The 15,729-nt window shown below is 41.1% G+C and overlaps 1 protein-coding gene across 4 annotated transcripts; it reads right to left on the minus strand.

Annotated features, from left to right (window-relative positions):
• Positions 1-7,656: 7,656 nt before the first annotated feature.
• Positions 7,657-15,309, minus strand: ZNF165 (zinc finger protein 165). 4 transcript variants are annotated; one of them, XM_058554985.1, is made up of 4 exons: positions 15,238-15,309; positions 11,058-11,541; positions 10,629-10,767; positions 7,657-8,662 (listed from the first exon to the last, which is right to left on the minus strand). In XM_058554985.1, exons 2-4 carry the CDS (start codon positions 11,466-11,468, stop codon positions 7,752-7,754), a joined length of 1,461 nt encoding a protein of 486 aa, XP_058410968.1. In that variant the 5' UTR covers positions 11,469-11,541; positions 15,238-15,309; the 3' UTR covers positions 7,657-7,751. The 4 variants fall into 4 exon arrangements, with proteins under 4 accessions (XP_058410968.1, XP_058410967.1, XP_058410970.1 ...); XM_058554984.1 differs by lacking the exon at positions 15,238-15,309 and adding an exon at positions 15,102-15,195; XM_058554987.1 differs by lacking the exon at positions 15,238-15,309 and adding an exon at positions 15,049-15,076.
• Positions 15,310-15,729: the final 420 nt, after the last annotated feature.

A 15,729-nucleotide genomic window follows, 5' to 3' on the forward strand; every position in this document is an offset into this window, starting at 1 on the left:
GTAACAGTAATGAGTATTTCTTCTTTATTTTGTTATGAATGTTACCTTATATTGCAAAGGAGAATTAAGGTTGCAGATGGAATTAAGGTTGTTAATCAGTTGACTTTGAGATAGGGAGATTATCCTGGATTTATCCAGGTAGGCCCAAGGTAATCACAAGGATCCATAAATGTGGAAGAGGGAGGCAGAAGAGGAGGTGAGGGTGATATGATGTGAGAAGGATTAAACCCACTATTGCTGGCTTTGAAGATGAGTGAAGGGGCCATGAGCCAGGGAATATGGGCATCCTCTAGATGCTGAAAACGCTAAGGTAATTAATTCACCTCTACAACCTCCAGAAAGGAACACACTCCTTTTGACACCTTCATTGTAGCCCAGTGATAACAAATTTGTGTTGTTTTAATCCACTAAGTTTGAAGTAATTTGTTACGACAGCAACAGGAAACTAATACAGAAAGAAAAGACAATAACTATTCCAAAGCAATCCAAAGGAGAGGCAAAAGCAGAATTTATTTAAAAAACCAAGACAAACAAAAAATTTTTATTCATTCTGACATTTTATTCATCCTGCTTCTTCTGCCCCAGACTGTAGAGAACCCCATCCCCCAACTGATTCAAGATAGACATTAGTCCGTCCAAGAAATTCTTTCTCTGTTATTTCCTGGAATCCACGTTGTCCTTCAGCTTCTATAGTTTCTCCAGGGTTGATTTGGGCAGAAGGAGCCAACAGCCTATGCCAGTTTGTCATCTTGGCAGGAACCAGAACCATCTGCCTTCTCTTTTGTTTTATTTTCTGTTTTGTTTGGCATTAGATTTAGAATTAGGGGAGAGTAGTGTATTAGTTTTCTAAGGGGTGCTGTAACAAATTACCACAAACTGGGTGGCTTAAAACAACAGAAATATATTCTCCTACAGTTCTGAAGGCCAGAAGTCCAAAATCAAGATGTTGACAGAGTAGGTTCCTTCTGGAGGCTCTGAGGGAGAATCGGTTCCATGTCTGTCCTAGCTTCTGGTGGCTCTGGCAATCCTTGGAATTCCTTGGCTTATAGATGCATCACTCCAATCTCTCCCTGTCTTCACATGGCTTTCCCCCTGTGTCTCTCCATGTCTTATCCTTTTCTGCCTTGGATTTAGGGCTCACCTTAACCCAGGATAATCTTGTCTTGAAATCCTTACCTTAAATACATCCACACAACGCTTATTCCAAAGAAGGCCACATTCTGAGATTCTGGGGGCCACAATTCAACTCACTATAAGTAGTGGCATTTTTATAATATGAATTTCTCCCATCTAAGAACATGGCATGTCTCTCCACTTATTCAGTTCAACTTCAGTGTTTTTATGAGAATTAATTTTTTTCCATAGAAGTCTTTTTGCATATTCTTAGTTAATTCCTAGATAATTCCCCAGCTATTTTAGCTTCATAGCCAGAGCCATCTTTTTTAAACACAAACCTCACAGTATTAGAGCTCCAGCATTCTACACTCCACCCACCAATGGCTCCTCAGAGTACTGAATCTGGCCATCCAAGTTCTTGCCTTTACAGCCTGTTCCAACTATCTTTTTTCCTCTAAATCTCCAGCAGCACTGGATGACTCAACACTCCCAATATTGCTGTGTTTTTCACATTGTTTCCTCTGCCCCAACAACTCTTCCCAGTCCTTGTCCCACTTCCTTTTGCTAGTGTGTGGACTAAGGGATTGTAAAGGGAGAGTGGTGTATCTCTGGGGATGCGGTGGGGAATGGCACTGTAAAATGAAGATGAGAAACTAAATCTCTATGGGGAGTTGAATCTCACCTATAGAATTGCTCTTTCCACCTATGCATTCTTTCTAAACTCTATTTTCTGCTCTAACCTTGTAGAGCTTTGTATTTTGTACTGTTTGTTTCTCTTGTACCACCAACAACTTAGTCCCATACTCCACAACCTCTTGTATCCTGGGGCACTTACGTCTGAGCCCTATTATTCTGATTCTACTCATCATACTCTAAAATCCAAAGCAATACATGTATTTTTATTTGAATTTTCACAATGTGCTTATTTTAGATCATTTGCTTTAAAAAAAAATTGCCAACACTCCTTATTGAAACAAAAATGGAAATTATAGACAATTTTGTCTTTTTTTGTCCTCTGAAATCAGTACTTTAGTAACAAAGTAATTTTAGAAGTTGAATTAAAAAGATGTGACATGCATAAAAATAATTTGTGATAAAGTGTGATTGTGCATTAATTTTCTCTGCATTTATTACAAAGAAATCCCATTACTCTAATACAAATTTCACCTACATGGAATTCAGTATAATAAAGATCTGACCCCTGCTCTTCATTTAGTATGGCATGATAAGCTTGAATGACATTTTTTTATTACAAATAACAGCAGGTCCTTTGCAATGACATTTTTGTTCTGCCTTTTTTTAACACATTCCCCTCTTGTGACATTGGCCACCAAAGAGAAGGAATGTTTGCTACTTCACCTAAAGATTTTTCTTCATGAGAAAACTCTCCCTCAACCTTTTCACTTACAAGGCATAATAATTTAATTGTGGGTATGTGACTGAAGAATTTTTTTTTTTTTTTTTTTTTTTTGTGAGGAGATCAGCCCTGTGCTAACATCCGCCAATCCTCCTCTTTTTTTGCTGAGGAAGATGGCCCTGGGCTAACATCTGTGCCCATCTTCCTCCACTTTATATGGGACGCCGCCACAGCATGGCCTGCCAAGCAGTGCGTCGGTGCGCGCCCGGGATCCGAACCAGCGTACCCCGGGCAGCGGAGCGCGCGCACTTAACCGCTTGCGCCACCGGGCCGGCCCCTGAAGAATTTTTATTGTATTGTTTAATGAATCTTCATAATTTGCCTTTTTCAGTGTTTGTGAGAAGTAGTTTCCTTCCTAGGCATTCCATATCAGATAGCCATCTTGGCCTCCATATGATCGCAGGAGATATATTGTTTACGGCCAGAGGTGGGAATGAAAAAGAATTCCTTAACCCCTCCAACAGGTGCTGATTGGCAGGGACCAAGGGGTGAGAAGTTGCAGTTACAGAGTTATTTGGAAGATGAGGGAGCACCAAAGAAATAAGAGGAAAACCAGGCCAGTCGAATCTGAATTCTTGAATCATAGAGGTCTCCATATTTCAGGGGCATAATCTCATCAACTAGTTTCTCCAAATTAAGGGGAAAAAAATAGTACAGAGTAGTATTTGGGGATTTTCGAGGCTATAGCCACTGTGAACGGAGACTGTATCCTATATTTGTAAAAGTTTTCATGAACCCTTTTCCTAAATATTTCACTTTGAAGAAAAGACTACATTGGGCTATTTTTACATATGGGAGCCCACAATGGCTTTCTGTGAGAAGGTGGACTTTAGAAAACATAAGTGGTTCTTCAGTCAAAATCTATTAATTTTGTCTGCCCATGTAGATAACTATCAAGGACCGGCTAACCTTCCCTGTTCACGATATCTGTGAGAAAGGTTTGTAATCAAGTAATGAGATAACTGGTAAGTTGCAGAAAGGCCCTGGTGCACACTATTGGTACAGAATTGGGGGGTGAGTTGGGCAAGGAAAGAGACAGAATAAAGCAACAATCAAGAGGGTAAGTGGATTGATCTATGAGAATAAAAATGGGTGTCAAAAGTGGAAGAGGATGAAAATAAACAGAAGGTTTGAGGACGGCATGTGGAAAATGACAGAGAAAAATAATTTGTTTTTATTGATGGTCAGGACAGATTCAAATGTACTGAAGTTAGAGGGAACGGATCCAATGAGGATGTAACACTGAGGAAGACAGATCTAAGAAATATTTTAAAATCATTTCTGACCCTTTATTTAAAGGCAACAGAGACTAAAGAAAAAAACCCAAACAAATTAAGTTTAGATGAGTCTAAAAGATCAGGTAGATGATGTAGCTTCTATTAAAGGAAATAGGAAAGAGGGTACAAAATGCTTTAGATGATCCAGGGGATTCAGAAAAGGCAATTTTAAGACAAAAGAGTAAGTTTACTTTACAGAGCAAGCACCATATGTACATAGAGGTTAGGCCATGAAATTATACATGATGAAAATATAAATAGGTTCAAGTAAAGATAAATTTTATGAGAGCAATCTGGAATAGGTTTTTAAATGTAACTAGGAAATCTGGTGTACAACTTCCTGCTGAGGCTGATAACAGGGAGGTCAGCATTATGTTATTGTACATCATGTACTCTATTGGTGCTACCCAAGCTGGGACGAGGATGAAAGGATGGATATTCAGTCTGATTCAGCATGGTTTTTCTTACCTCTGAGGTGTTCGTAATGCTGTTCAACCTGGCATTAGGATAGCAGTGGACAGCTTGGCAGTGGATAGCTGGCAGACTTTTCAACCACTCTCCTTCTCTCAAGATGGATTCTGATACTCATCTTGCTCATGAATGGCCTAGAATTCTTGATATTTCCATTTAAGCTGTGTTTTTATGGCCTGGGAAGAAATAGTGAGTGGCTCCTGTGCTGCTTGATGAGGAAATTCTGAGTGCACTCCCATTCCACATGCACTGGCTGCAACCTGGAAACAATAAAAATGTGGTCAGATTTGTGAAAGGCTCAGTGAATGAATCAGAGTTAATACCTTAGAAAAACACCTTAGGGAACAGCACTCAGGGCATTGAATAGGGAAAGAATGCACACACAGTCTTGTTCCATCCTCAAGAGGAAGTAAGGAGCAAGCCAGAAAGGATGAGAGAGAGAAACATAGAGACTAATATATCTAGCCAGGTTGAGTGGAAACTTTGCTCCCATCGTTGGATGGATGCTTCTCTCTCTGGCTAGGATGTTCATTCCCTAACATGCCCCCATTTAATAACTCCTGCTGTCCTGTTTCATCAAGCTCTTTCTCCGAATCCTTCAACATGATCACTGCCTCTTCTTTGGCTGATGCTCTGACATCCAGGCCTGTGGGTCCTCGGGCAGGATGGTAAGGAACTGCTCCAGCACAGCAGCTCCAGGGTCTGCTCCTTGGTGTGGCATCAGCCACTGATGGCAAAGCTCCCAGGGTTGGTTCAGAGCCTCAGAGGGTCCAAGTGTCTTCTGGTAACAGAAATGCCTAAAGTTCTGACTAACAGCTACCTCCTGGTTGTGGGAGTTCTTCCCATGTAGCCCAGACTCTTGGCCTGTATTTTCATCATATGTAACAGTTTGAATAAACTCTTACTTCACAGTTCGGGATATATGGCAGTATCTGCTTGAAGGGGATTGCCCTTGGGGGTGATTTTTTTGGGTCACTCCAAGGCAAAATAAGTCATTATTATCTTAGAGCAATGCAAAAGGTTGCTGAAAACTTTTATTAAGGTTAAAGAAGATTAGTCATCTTGAAATTCACTGAAAGAACCTATAAAATATTAATTCAAAAGGAAAACTGACAATTCTGGTGAATTTTGTCACGTGTGACAGAAAGCACAAACTAGGCAAGACAAACAATAAAATTTATAATATGGAAACAACGTGAAGCTTGACCACAAATGGAATGAAATTAAAATACCAAACCAAGCATGCTAGTGTTTTCCACTACAAATAAATCTACATATAAGACTTCTGATCATAATCACAAAATGATCAAATTGCGTCCAGAGGTTCACTAACAACATAAACAGGTCTGAGCACTTGTGTGTGATTATACATCTCATCCCTCCAACAGGTCTCTTCTGCCAATGTCTCTCCGGGACACAGAGCTTCCTAGAAACAACAGCGGCAGGGGGGAGAACAGACAGAAAGAGCGTCTTCTCTCCGCCCCCTCCCGGGGCCTTGTCTTGGTGTCTCTTCCTGGGGTGGTGGGAGGAGGAGCGGATCTGGTGGTCCAAAGTCGCAGCCCCCTCTTGTGGCTGCAGCCTACATCCCCAGAATCCTGTTCTTAAACCTCAACAGCAGCCCCGAGGGAAGTTAGAGACAGGAACTGCGGACAATACCCTAGGCTGAGGCCCGGCCCCTTCGGCTACACAATCCCCCGGGCAGGCGCCTGCCAACCCGGGGCGCACGCAGCTTTCAGGCCTCTCTAGGAAGCCGCTCTCGGTGGTGGTCTCGCGCTGCCTACCGGCTCCCTGGTGCCTCCTTGATTTTGAAATGTATGGCCAATTAGCCTTCTAAAAGGGTGATAAACGAACCCCCTTACCCTCCACTTTAAAGTTGTGTTGTACCAGTACTGTCTTTTCCAATTTTAGATCCTGTGGTAATACTATCAGTGACATAATCAAAGTTAAGGGTTAAGAACTAGGGCCCTGGAATAATATGTGTTTAAATTCTGGTTCCACCGTTTACTCTCCATGTATTCTTGAGCAGGAATACTTTACAGCTCAATTTTCTCAACTATAAAATGGGAAAAATAATAGCACTTGTACAATCATGAGATGGGATGCATTAACATAGTGCCTGAAAAAAAAAACTATGGGTTCAATTTTACCTTAAAAAAACAAATATTGGGATATTTAGATCCTATCAGGACATTTCTAGTTCAAGGTCATTGAAAAACAAATGCAAATTTTTTATAAAGCTTGTTAGTGGAAGACTTTGTACATTAGATCATATTTCTAGTATTGAGGTTCTGTTTCTAGCTAGAGAGTTTTCATCTAAAAACATTGTATACTGTGGAATATTTAAGCTTGTATATTTGTTTTTATTTCTCACATTACCAAAAATGTGCCTCATCAAACAGGTACAAGAAGTAGAGCACGAATCACCTTTATATCTTGAAATCATTGGTAGAGCTCAAACTTGTTGCAAATTCCTCTCCACTCTTCTCTCAGATACCAACCCTCTCTACACTGTCTCAGTCTTTTCTGGAGAGAAGAGCAGCCAGCAGCAATGAAACAAAATTTCAGAACCTTTATTTGTAGTACTAATTCCCTCAGCCCTTTTCCACAATTATCAGTAGCCAGAGATGCCTATTTCTGTCAAAAGAGCTCCCCAGAACTATAGTCTCTATGCACCCACCCTAGGAAGGTGCCAAAAAACCACAGCATATGTGGCAGTAAAATCCTGGTTGTACCACTGAGTCTATCTCCTCCAAATTCTGAGGTTTAGCTCAACTTGAACACTTTTCCTCACCTCTAACTCCAACTCTTGCCTAATTTACTTCCACTCCCCTCCTGTCTTATTTGAATCTCTGGATTTTGGCTTCTTGCCTTATATGCTCTTTTGGTTATGTTTACTTCCTGGCATGACCTCTGGACATAGATTTTGGCCTATATATTGGAATGCCACTATTGCGCATGTCCTCTTGTTTGTCATGACTCTCTTTGTTGTGTCTTTATTTTTTAAAGGAATGTTCCTAAAGCACTGTTCTGCAGTGCATTGCTCAAGCTATTCCACTCCTGGGCTTAGCTTACCTCCTCTTGTGGAGAATCATTAACTAGGGTTGGTGATCAGTCTCTTTACCAGAATCATCTCGCCACCCCCCCCCCCCCCGCCAACTGTAATCATGGTTATTTCCCCAAAGAGTCTTTTTTTCTATCTCCATTGCCATAGACTAACCTATCTATTAGCCTCCCCCAAATTCTGCTCTTCTGGTTTGACTTTAGCAGTCAGTGGAAGAGGCACACCCCTTCTCACAGAAAGCACACACACAGAGGTGAAGACCATATGCAGATCAGCAAGCTGGAGAATGAAAGAGACAAAAAAAGAGACGCTGGTCTTTTAGTCATTCATCTCGCCCAGTATTTATTTTTTATTCAATGTTTTTCACGTTTTGCTATTTCTTTAGCATTTCCATATGAATTTAAGTTCTTTACATTAACAGGTTTTCTCTCTTGTGAATTCTCTGATGTTGACTAAGGTGTGAGCTCTGACTGAAGGCTCTTCCACACTCACTGCATTCATAGGGTTTCTCTCCAGTGTGAATTCTCAGGTGTCGAATAAGGTGTGAGCTCACTCTGAAGGTTTTCCCACATTCACTACATTCATAGGGTTTCTCTCTAGTGTGAATTCTCTGATGCAGGATAAGATGTGAGTTCAGGCTGAATGCTCTCCCACATTCTTTGCATTCAAAAGGTCTTTCCCCAGTGTGAATTCTCTGGTGTCTAATAAGATCTGAGCTCCCCCCAAAGCCTTTCCCACACTCATTACATTCATAGGGTCTCTCTCCAGTGTGGATTCTCTGATGTCTAATAAGTTTTGAGCTGTGTCTGAAAGCTTTCCCACATTCATTACACTGATGGGTTTTCTCTCCACTGAAAATTGCTGCATGTTTAATAAGGTTTGGGCTCTTCAGAGATTTTCCATATTGGTGGACTTTTTCTCCAGCATAAATTCTTTGATGCTTAATAAAATCTGAATTCCATTTGAAACTTTGGTCATAGATATTGTGTTTACAAGATTTCTGGTGTGTAAATTCATTTGAGTTCAGATTTAAGCTTCTCTCAGAACATCCATCATGGCTTATTATTTCACCTCTAAGTGTATTTTTGTGGGTGAGGATTTTACTAAAACCTCCATCCTGAGCAGATGATGGTCTCCGAGACTCCCCTGGTTCTTTTTCCCACTGCCTTTTCATCCTGCCTGCAGACTTACAGATGTCTTGAGACTCAGCAGATCTTTCTGATACGAATCCTGAAATTCTTCCTGATATAATTCTCTGCGATTCCATTGTTTCATAAATGTCCAACTTCGGCATGGATCCACTGTTTTCACTCTCATTATCTAAAATAATGAAAAAAGAAAGAGGTAAATACCTGTTTGCTGAGCTGGAAGAAAAGAAAATTTTGAGGTACACCCAAGATAGTTACATATTGGTACTTCATCTGGCCACTCTAAAAATGTGACTTTTCAAATGAAAGGAGTGATGGACAAGGACACAAAAGAAAGAAAAATTGGTAAAAGCAAGTGTGTATGCAGTGTTTCACAGCAAGAAGAAACAGACATCTAAGGAGGAGCAGATAAAGTAGAAAAGACTGGGAAGAGGATCATCACCAGCAAGAATCAGGGGGAGACAAAGTAAGGAGAAAGAACTATGCAATATGACAGAGGATCTTGGGAACTCTGAGTCTATGATACATTTCTAGTGTTAGGCTTAGAGGGATAAAGGGAGGCACCAACTCAAAGAAAGCAGATGAGGACACAGATGCAGGGAGAAAAGTAAAGCTATAAATGACTCTGAGGTATGTGTATGTGGAAAAGAAAACCTCCATCCATCTATCCATCCAATCTATCCTTCCATTTATTCTTCATTTTCCATGGCTAATCAAGTTCTGTCAAGACTTTCTCCTAAATGTCCCCTATATATATCCCTTTCTTTACATTTCTGTTACTATCACCCTAGTCAAAAACCTCACCACTTCCTGTCTAGATGACTATAACAGTCTCCTTGCTGTTTTGACTCTGAGCTATTCTTCCTAGCCATCCTAAATACCCTTACCAGACTAATTGTCATTAAAGCCTGTCATTAAACCCTGTCATCCTCTTACACTCTACTCAGAAAATTTTAATCTGCTTTCTTCCACAACATGTCTGAACTCCTTAGCCTGGTTTCCAGGACCATTTATTTAGTCCTCACAATTCCTACCTTTTAGCTCATGAATCTATACTGTGCTCATGACTCTATATTGTGCTGGAATCAAGCAACCCTCATTGTTATATGGATTCCCTTGTCTAGAATAAGTTAGTGCAGGAAAGGCGGTTAGGCAGTGCTGGTCTTAGGGTGGGAAAAATTTACAATATTAGATGAGGTGGATGGAAATGTTTCCAGAACAAACTTGAAGGCAGAATTTGGGTATTTAAAAAAAAATTTATGGGGCCGGCCCCGTGGCTTAGCGGTTAGGTGCGCGCGCTCCGCTGCTGGTGGCCCGGGTTCGGATCCTGGGCGCGCACTGACGCACCGCTTCTCCAGCCATGCTGAGGCTGCGTCACATGTACAGCAACTAGAAGCATGTACAGCTATGACATACAACTATCTGCTGGGGCTTTGGGGGAAAAAATAAATAAATAAAATTATAAAAAAAATAAAAAATAAAAAAAATTTATGGTAATTTATTCTTGAGCTTATTTTTGGGACCATTCACACCTCAAGTGATACTGAGTCCATGAACTTTTCAAACAGATGAGTTTTAGAACAGCAATAAGTATTCTATGGAAGTAATCACCAGAAGTATGGCCAACTCTATAAAAACATAAGAGAGCTTTGTAAGACCAAAAGTACAATAAAAAGGGCAATAATATGGGTCTTATTCTATGTATCTGTGAATTATATTCTATTTATGACTATATCATCACGTATCTGCCTCTCTCTTTCTCTATCATTACATGTACTTCTCTATTAACTTGTTTTGTTTCTGTCTATGTGCTTCTTCCTCTTTTGCTTTTCTCATTCCCTGACATTTTTTCAACTCATTCATTTTTTTTCCTTTAATTTGCTCATAACATAAAAACATCCTGCGTTTTGGAAATATTCTAGATAAAGAACAAATGGAAAAATGGAAATATTCTGGATAAGGAATAAAATTCTCTCTCTTTTTTTTAATTGGCCAATGACACACAGAAAAAAAGATCTCTACTTCTCGTTGGGTAATAAAGGAAAGGACCACCTACAGCAACTAAGACTAGTCTGAGAAGGCAGATTCACTGTCCCACTTCTTTAGTGACATGCACTGCACAGAATACTGCCCCTTACCACAGTCCATTAGGAGCTGGGGTTCTGAAGAATCAGGAAGGGCCTTGGTGTCCACTGGCTGGAACTGGACATTAAGTGCTGGTCCAGGAGGTGCCACCTTTCTCCTTAATATTTCTTGTCCATGTCCATGGACTGGAACCTGAGAAAAATAAAGTATATTTGGGCTTATGAGAGAATCTCTGTTGGAATTAAACATCTTCCAAAAACAAAGAGAACCTCCTGTAGGAATACAAAACTGGGGAAGGAAGAATTAAGTCTGACTCAACTGTAAAATGTAGTATAGTACCAAACAGAGAGGAAAGGAGACATAAATGTACATTGAATTAAGAGCTCCTGCAAGTCTCACTAGATATTCAATCTCAGGCCCTTTTCTCCCATTGTGGGACTCCATCCCTTCCAATGGTCTTAGATATCCCATCCCCTTTGTACCTGGAGTACTGCTTCATCAGAGCCTCTCTCCAAATCCTCCAGTATGGTCACTGCCTCCTCTCCACTCTCTGGGTAATGTTCACGCACCCAGGCCTGGAGCTCCTCAGGCAGGATGGTCAGGAACTGCTCCAGCACCAGCAGCTCCAGGATCTGCTCCTTGGTGTGGGTTTCTGGCCTGAGCCACTGATGGCAGAGTTCCCGGAGCCGGCTCAGTGCCTCGCGGGGTCCAGGGGAATCCTGGTAGCAGAACTGCCTGAAAAGCTGCCGGCAGAGCTCTTGTCTGAGGAGATCACTCCTCTGCAAGCAAGAATCCTGCTGCCAGACAAAATCTTCCTCTTCTATCTTCACTATCAGAAGTCCTTCATCCTCCTGAAGGTTCTGAGCTGAAGCTTTCTTTGATTCTGTCGTCATCTTGGAATAGAACGTATTATCAGAAAACTCACTTCTGGTTTGTGAAGGGTCTTATTTAGTTTCAAGAACTCTCCTGAGGGGTAAAAAAATTATTATTACTGTCTAGGAAGTTGAAAGATTACATACAGAAATAGTCATTCTCCATTACACAAAAATTTACTGGGCATGTACTATGTGTAAAAGCACTGAAATACCTGCTTTGTGGTATACAACTGTTACGTAATTTCTACCTCAAGGCAGCTTAAAATTTAAATTAAAAATAAAGTTATTAAAATTCAAAACATTAAATATAAGACAATATAAATTTAAGGTAACACTAAATGTTAACATGCCACATGCAATCAAATTATATCTAAGTCATAAAGACAAGAAGGACCAAAAGAGATAAATGATAGAAGTGTTTCATAAAGTTGGAAGATGGAAAAGAGCACAGTAGGCTGCAAAAGCTTAATTAAAAAACTAACTTCTGAAGAATGGATAGGATTTGACTAGGATGTGCAAAAGAGAGAAATAGGAAATTACAAGCAAGGAAACAGCTTGAACAATTGGTTAATGGTAGGAACATGAAGTGGAAAAGCAAAAAGTTCAGCAGGTTTGTATAAGGAAATTACAGAGGCAAAGGCTGGGGACTTACTGTAGAAAGCCTCAAATGTCAAGTTCATGAATTCAGAGTTTATCTTTTAGGCACTGGGGAGCCAATGCAAGTTTTTGAGCAAAATGATCTGAAAAGTACTGTTCGTGGAGATTAATACATTGTTCATTTCTAGGATGGACTGCAATATGAAAAGACAGAAACATAAAGAGGCCACTGTACTCATAGCAGTGTGAGGAAAACACAAGTTTAGAATCTTATAATTATCTATTCAGAATTTGGAACTAGGATTACTTATAAATCTCTTAAATAATAAAATAGGACAACAATTCTTGAGAGCCAGAGGTTAATAATTTCAGTCAGTATGACTAGCTCCTTCCCCAAAAGTCCCTAGATAGGTTTCCTTTTGTCCCAACATTTGCTTCTCCGCCTTCCTAGTTTCATGGCTCAGTCCATGGTTTGGATATTGAGGCCTGTCATCTCACCAATAAAATAAAATATAATAAACCAGCACTATGACTTGCTTGTCAGCCTTCTGTGAGTCTTGTTACTGAATATCAGTTCCTCAAGTGTTATCAGCACATGAGAATGGTCAGTCTGGTTTCTGAACTGAAAAACTGAATAAAAGGAATTTAGAGCTGAAGCTCTAGAGTACAACAGCAAAATGCAAATATCAATCTTTCTGGTCCTTCTATTAAACGTTTCACCAAGTTGACTACTGACTGTTGCACTGACATGTACTTTTAGAATCTTAACACAAGCAAAGCACTGGGCTAGAAGTTGTATGGTGGTGGTTTCCAAGAAAGTCAGAGTTCGGAGCTGGGCTCATTGTCTAATCATTATGTGAGAACTTTGTTAGAAACAGATTCCTGGGATGTTAACTGGGTTAGTACAGGGTATGCCTGGAAAATCTGTATTCTGAGGTACAGCTATAAGGAATTAAACAGATAGTGTTTGAGTTTGCAAAGAGTTTTCAAAATAGTCAGAAATGACATAAAACAAACATGGATTTCCTTTAAATAACACACGTTTCACATGACACACATGTTTAAAGTGCTTCATAAATGTTGAATGCTGAGGTACTACACAGGTTGTATGGTAGAGACACAACATCCAAACAGTTCTGAGGTAGGGAGAGAATGCATGTGTATGTGTGCAAGTGGTAGCAAATATCTCCTAGAGGTAGTGGGGCTTACACTAGACAATAAAGGATGGGAAAGACTCTGAAGGGCAAAAAGAAAGGGACAGAAGAAGAGCTGGGAAAGTGGGAATGAACAGCAGAGTGATGGTGAGACCAGCTTGCAGAGTGTAATAACTGGAGTGACTAAGAATTCCACTACCTCTGATAAGGAATTCATCAACTCTACTCTGAGTTGCTAACACATAATATCTGTGAATACAACACATACCACCTTGTCTTATTTTTAGTTGTTTGGCTGTTTTTCTTCATCAACTGACTGAGCTCCATGAGGTTAAGAACCATGCATTATTACTATTTATTCTTAAGTTCTCACAATTGTTGATTTGAATAAAATAAATAAAAGTAGAAATTAGGAAAGTTTGAGATGCTTTGTGTTTTGGATATTCTGTATTTAAAATGATAATGAGACATCCACTTGGAAAAACATTTCCAACGGATATCATGACATTTTAATGGAAAGGAGCCAGGAATGGAAATATAGATTTAGACAAGATCTATGGAAAGGGCAGTTGAAGATAAATATAGGGATTAATTCTCCAAGATTATGAAACGAAGATCACAGGATCAGATTGAACCTTGGAAAACAGAGTTTGGGTATAAGTAAGAACAAAATTTAGCAATGAGATGGGGGAGAAAGGGTGCTAGTGCTAGGATATATCAATCAGAGAGTCTCAATCCTTCACAGTTTACTGGGACATTCTTTTGATAGAGGTTTAATTTTACTCCTTGCTATGTTTCCTAGATGTGTTAAGCCCTTACCTGGTTGTGTCCTAATACTTTATGGGCATTATCTCATTTAGCATAGGAAGATGGACCTACACACTCCATAGTTCGCTTAAATTTCAATTACATGCTAAGTGGCTGGTTCTGCAATATATGTTATCTCCTCACATAGCTTAAAGTCGCGTCTCCAGGTGTTTCTTCACTTCTCATCCACTTAAAACAGTCCACAACTCTAGACAGAGTTATCTAGTCCTCAAGGATTTGATATATTCCCCCTAAAGCTGGTTTTAAAATGTCTTACTAACTTCAAGCTAATAAACATTTATTGAGCATCTAGTGCTTTACAATCATTATGTTGGGGGAGAGTTACAAAAATAGCTAAGCAGATATGTAAACAAACGCCATTAGAACAGAGAGGAAGGAGTAATTAGCTATGTTCGGAAAGGTGGAGGTTTGGTGAAGAGCACGGTTCCTGATGGATTAGTAGGTCTCTGGTGTGTATGCATGGATAGAAGGCGGACCGGGTAAGAGTTTTGTTGGTGGAGGTAGGAAAGTTAGGGGCCATCTAACAGACGCCACAGGGCAGAGCAGGGGATTTAAAGCGCGTGTTGGGGAAGGCTCCCAAAGCACCTGGTTTCTCACACGGAGGCACTTCCAACCGCCTTACAACTGCCTGCTTTGGGGTCTGTCTCTCGTTCTAGAACGAGGGCAGGGGCTCAGTATCGGTTTCACTGCATTCTCGGCACACAGGAAATACTAAAGTGTGAATAAATTTCATGAGGAGGCCGGGGCTGTTCTCACTTTTTCTACGAAAAGGCGGTTACTCCTCCTCTGAGTAACAGGCGTGGGGGGCGGACTCTGGGACAGTGCCTTCTGGCAGAAAGCAGCCGATCCGAAAAAGATGCCACCCTTTCCCGTGTCGCCAGACTGGGTCAGGTCACTCCTCTTAACCAGTGACTCCCGATCTCCGCCAGCACGACTGCCTTCTGCCCCCGGAACCACGCCCTCTATGCCCTCAACGCTGACGTAATGCGCGGCGGGGGTAACTATGGAAACCACCCTACCCTCTCGAAATAAGAGGGCGCAAACGCCCTCCCAACGCTGAACCTAGTTCCACCTTTCCTCGGGATTCCTCTGAGGTCCGGGGTCCAGGTCGCCACAGGCTTGCTACAATCCCGAAGAGAACACCGTAGGGACTGGGTGTTTGGAGGAGACAAAGGGTCAGACGCCTGGGTCCCCAAACCCGGACTCACCTCTCCTACAGGGCTGGTTCCGATCGGACACTTCCGGTGGAAGGACGGCGCTGCACCACCTCTCAGGGTTTCCTTCCACAGAGACTTTTGAGTCTGCGCAGAAGAAGACGAACTGGCTTTGGACTACAATTCCCAGAAGCCTTCGAGTTTCCTCAGCGCTTAGACTCCATTTCCCAGGCGTCTTTGCTGAGGTCCTGAAATTTTCAGAGCGTGAAGGAGGAGTTGTCTTTTCTCCACTTCGTAGTGGTAAACGTGGCTCTACTGCGCTTGTGCAGCCTCGTTCTCAACTTCAGTCTGGGGCAGTGAAATTGAAGCCTAGGCAACAGGGACGCAGCTCAAACTTCACCTTTGCAAAGCCGGTCTGGACTTCCAGGAAGCCTTTTTCCGAACCCTTGATTCAGCCCCCAACCCTGATGAAAAGCTGATATACAAAATGGGATTAATCATAACCCTGGCTCAAGACGTCTATGCATGGCCATAAAATGTGAACAA

This window comes from Diceros bicornis, chromosome 14 (genome assembly GCF_020826845.1).
Source record: "Diceros bicornis minor isolate mBicDic1 chromosome 14, mDicBic1.mat.cur, whole genome shotgun sequence".
NCBI lineage: Eukaryota > Metazoa > Chordata > Mammalia > Perissodactyla > Rhinocerotidae > Diceros > Diceros bicornis.

Bases quoted from the DNA above. Each gene is read 5' to 3' on its own strand.
- ZNF165 (XM_058554985.1), bottom strand. From the start codon at position 11,468: ATGACGACAGAATCAAAGAAAGCTTCAGCTCAGAACCTTCAGGAGGAT. The intron at 10,768-11,057 runs GTACAAAGGGGA...TATTTTTCTCAG, and splicing joins CTGATGAAGCAGTACTCCAG to GTTCCAGTCCATGGACATGG. The intron at 8,663-10,628 runs GTAAGGGGCAGT...TCATTATTTTAG, and splicing joins CCAGCTCCTAATGGACTGTG to ATAATGAGAGTGAAAACAGT.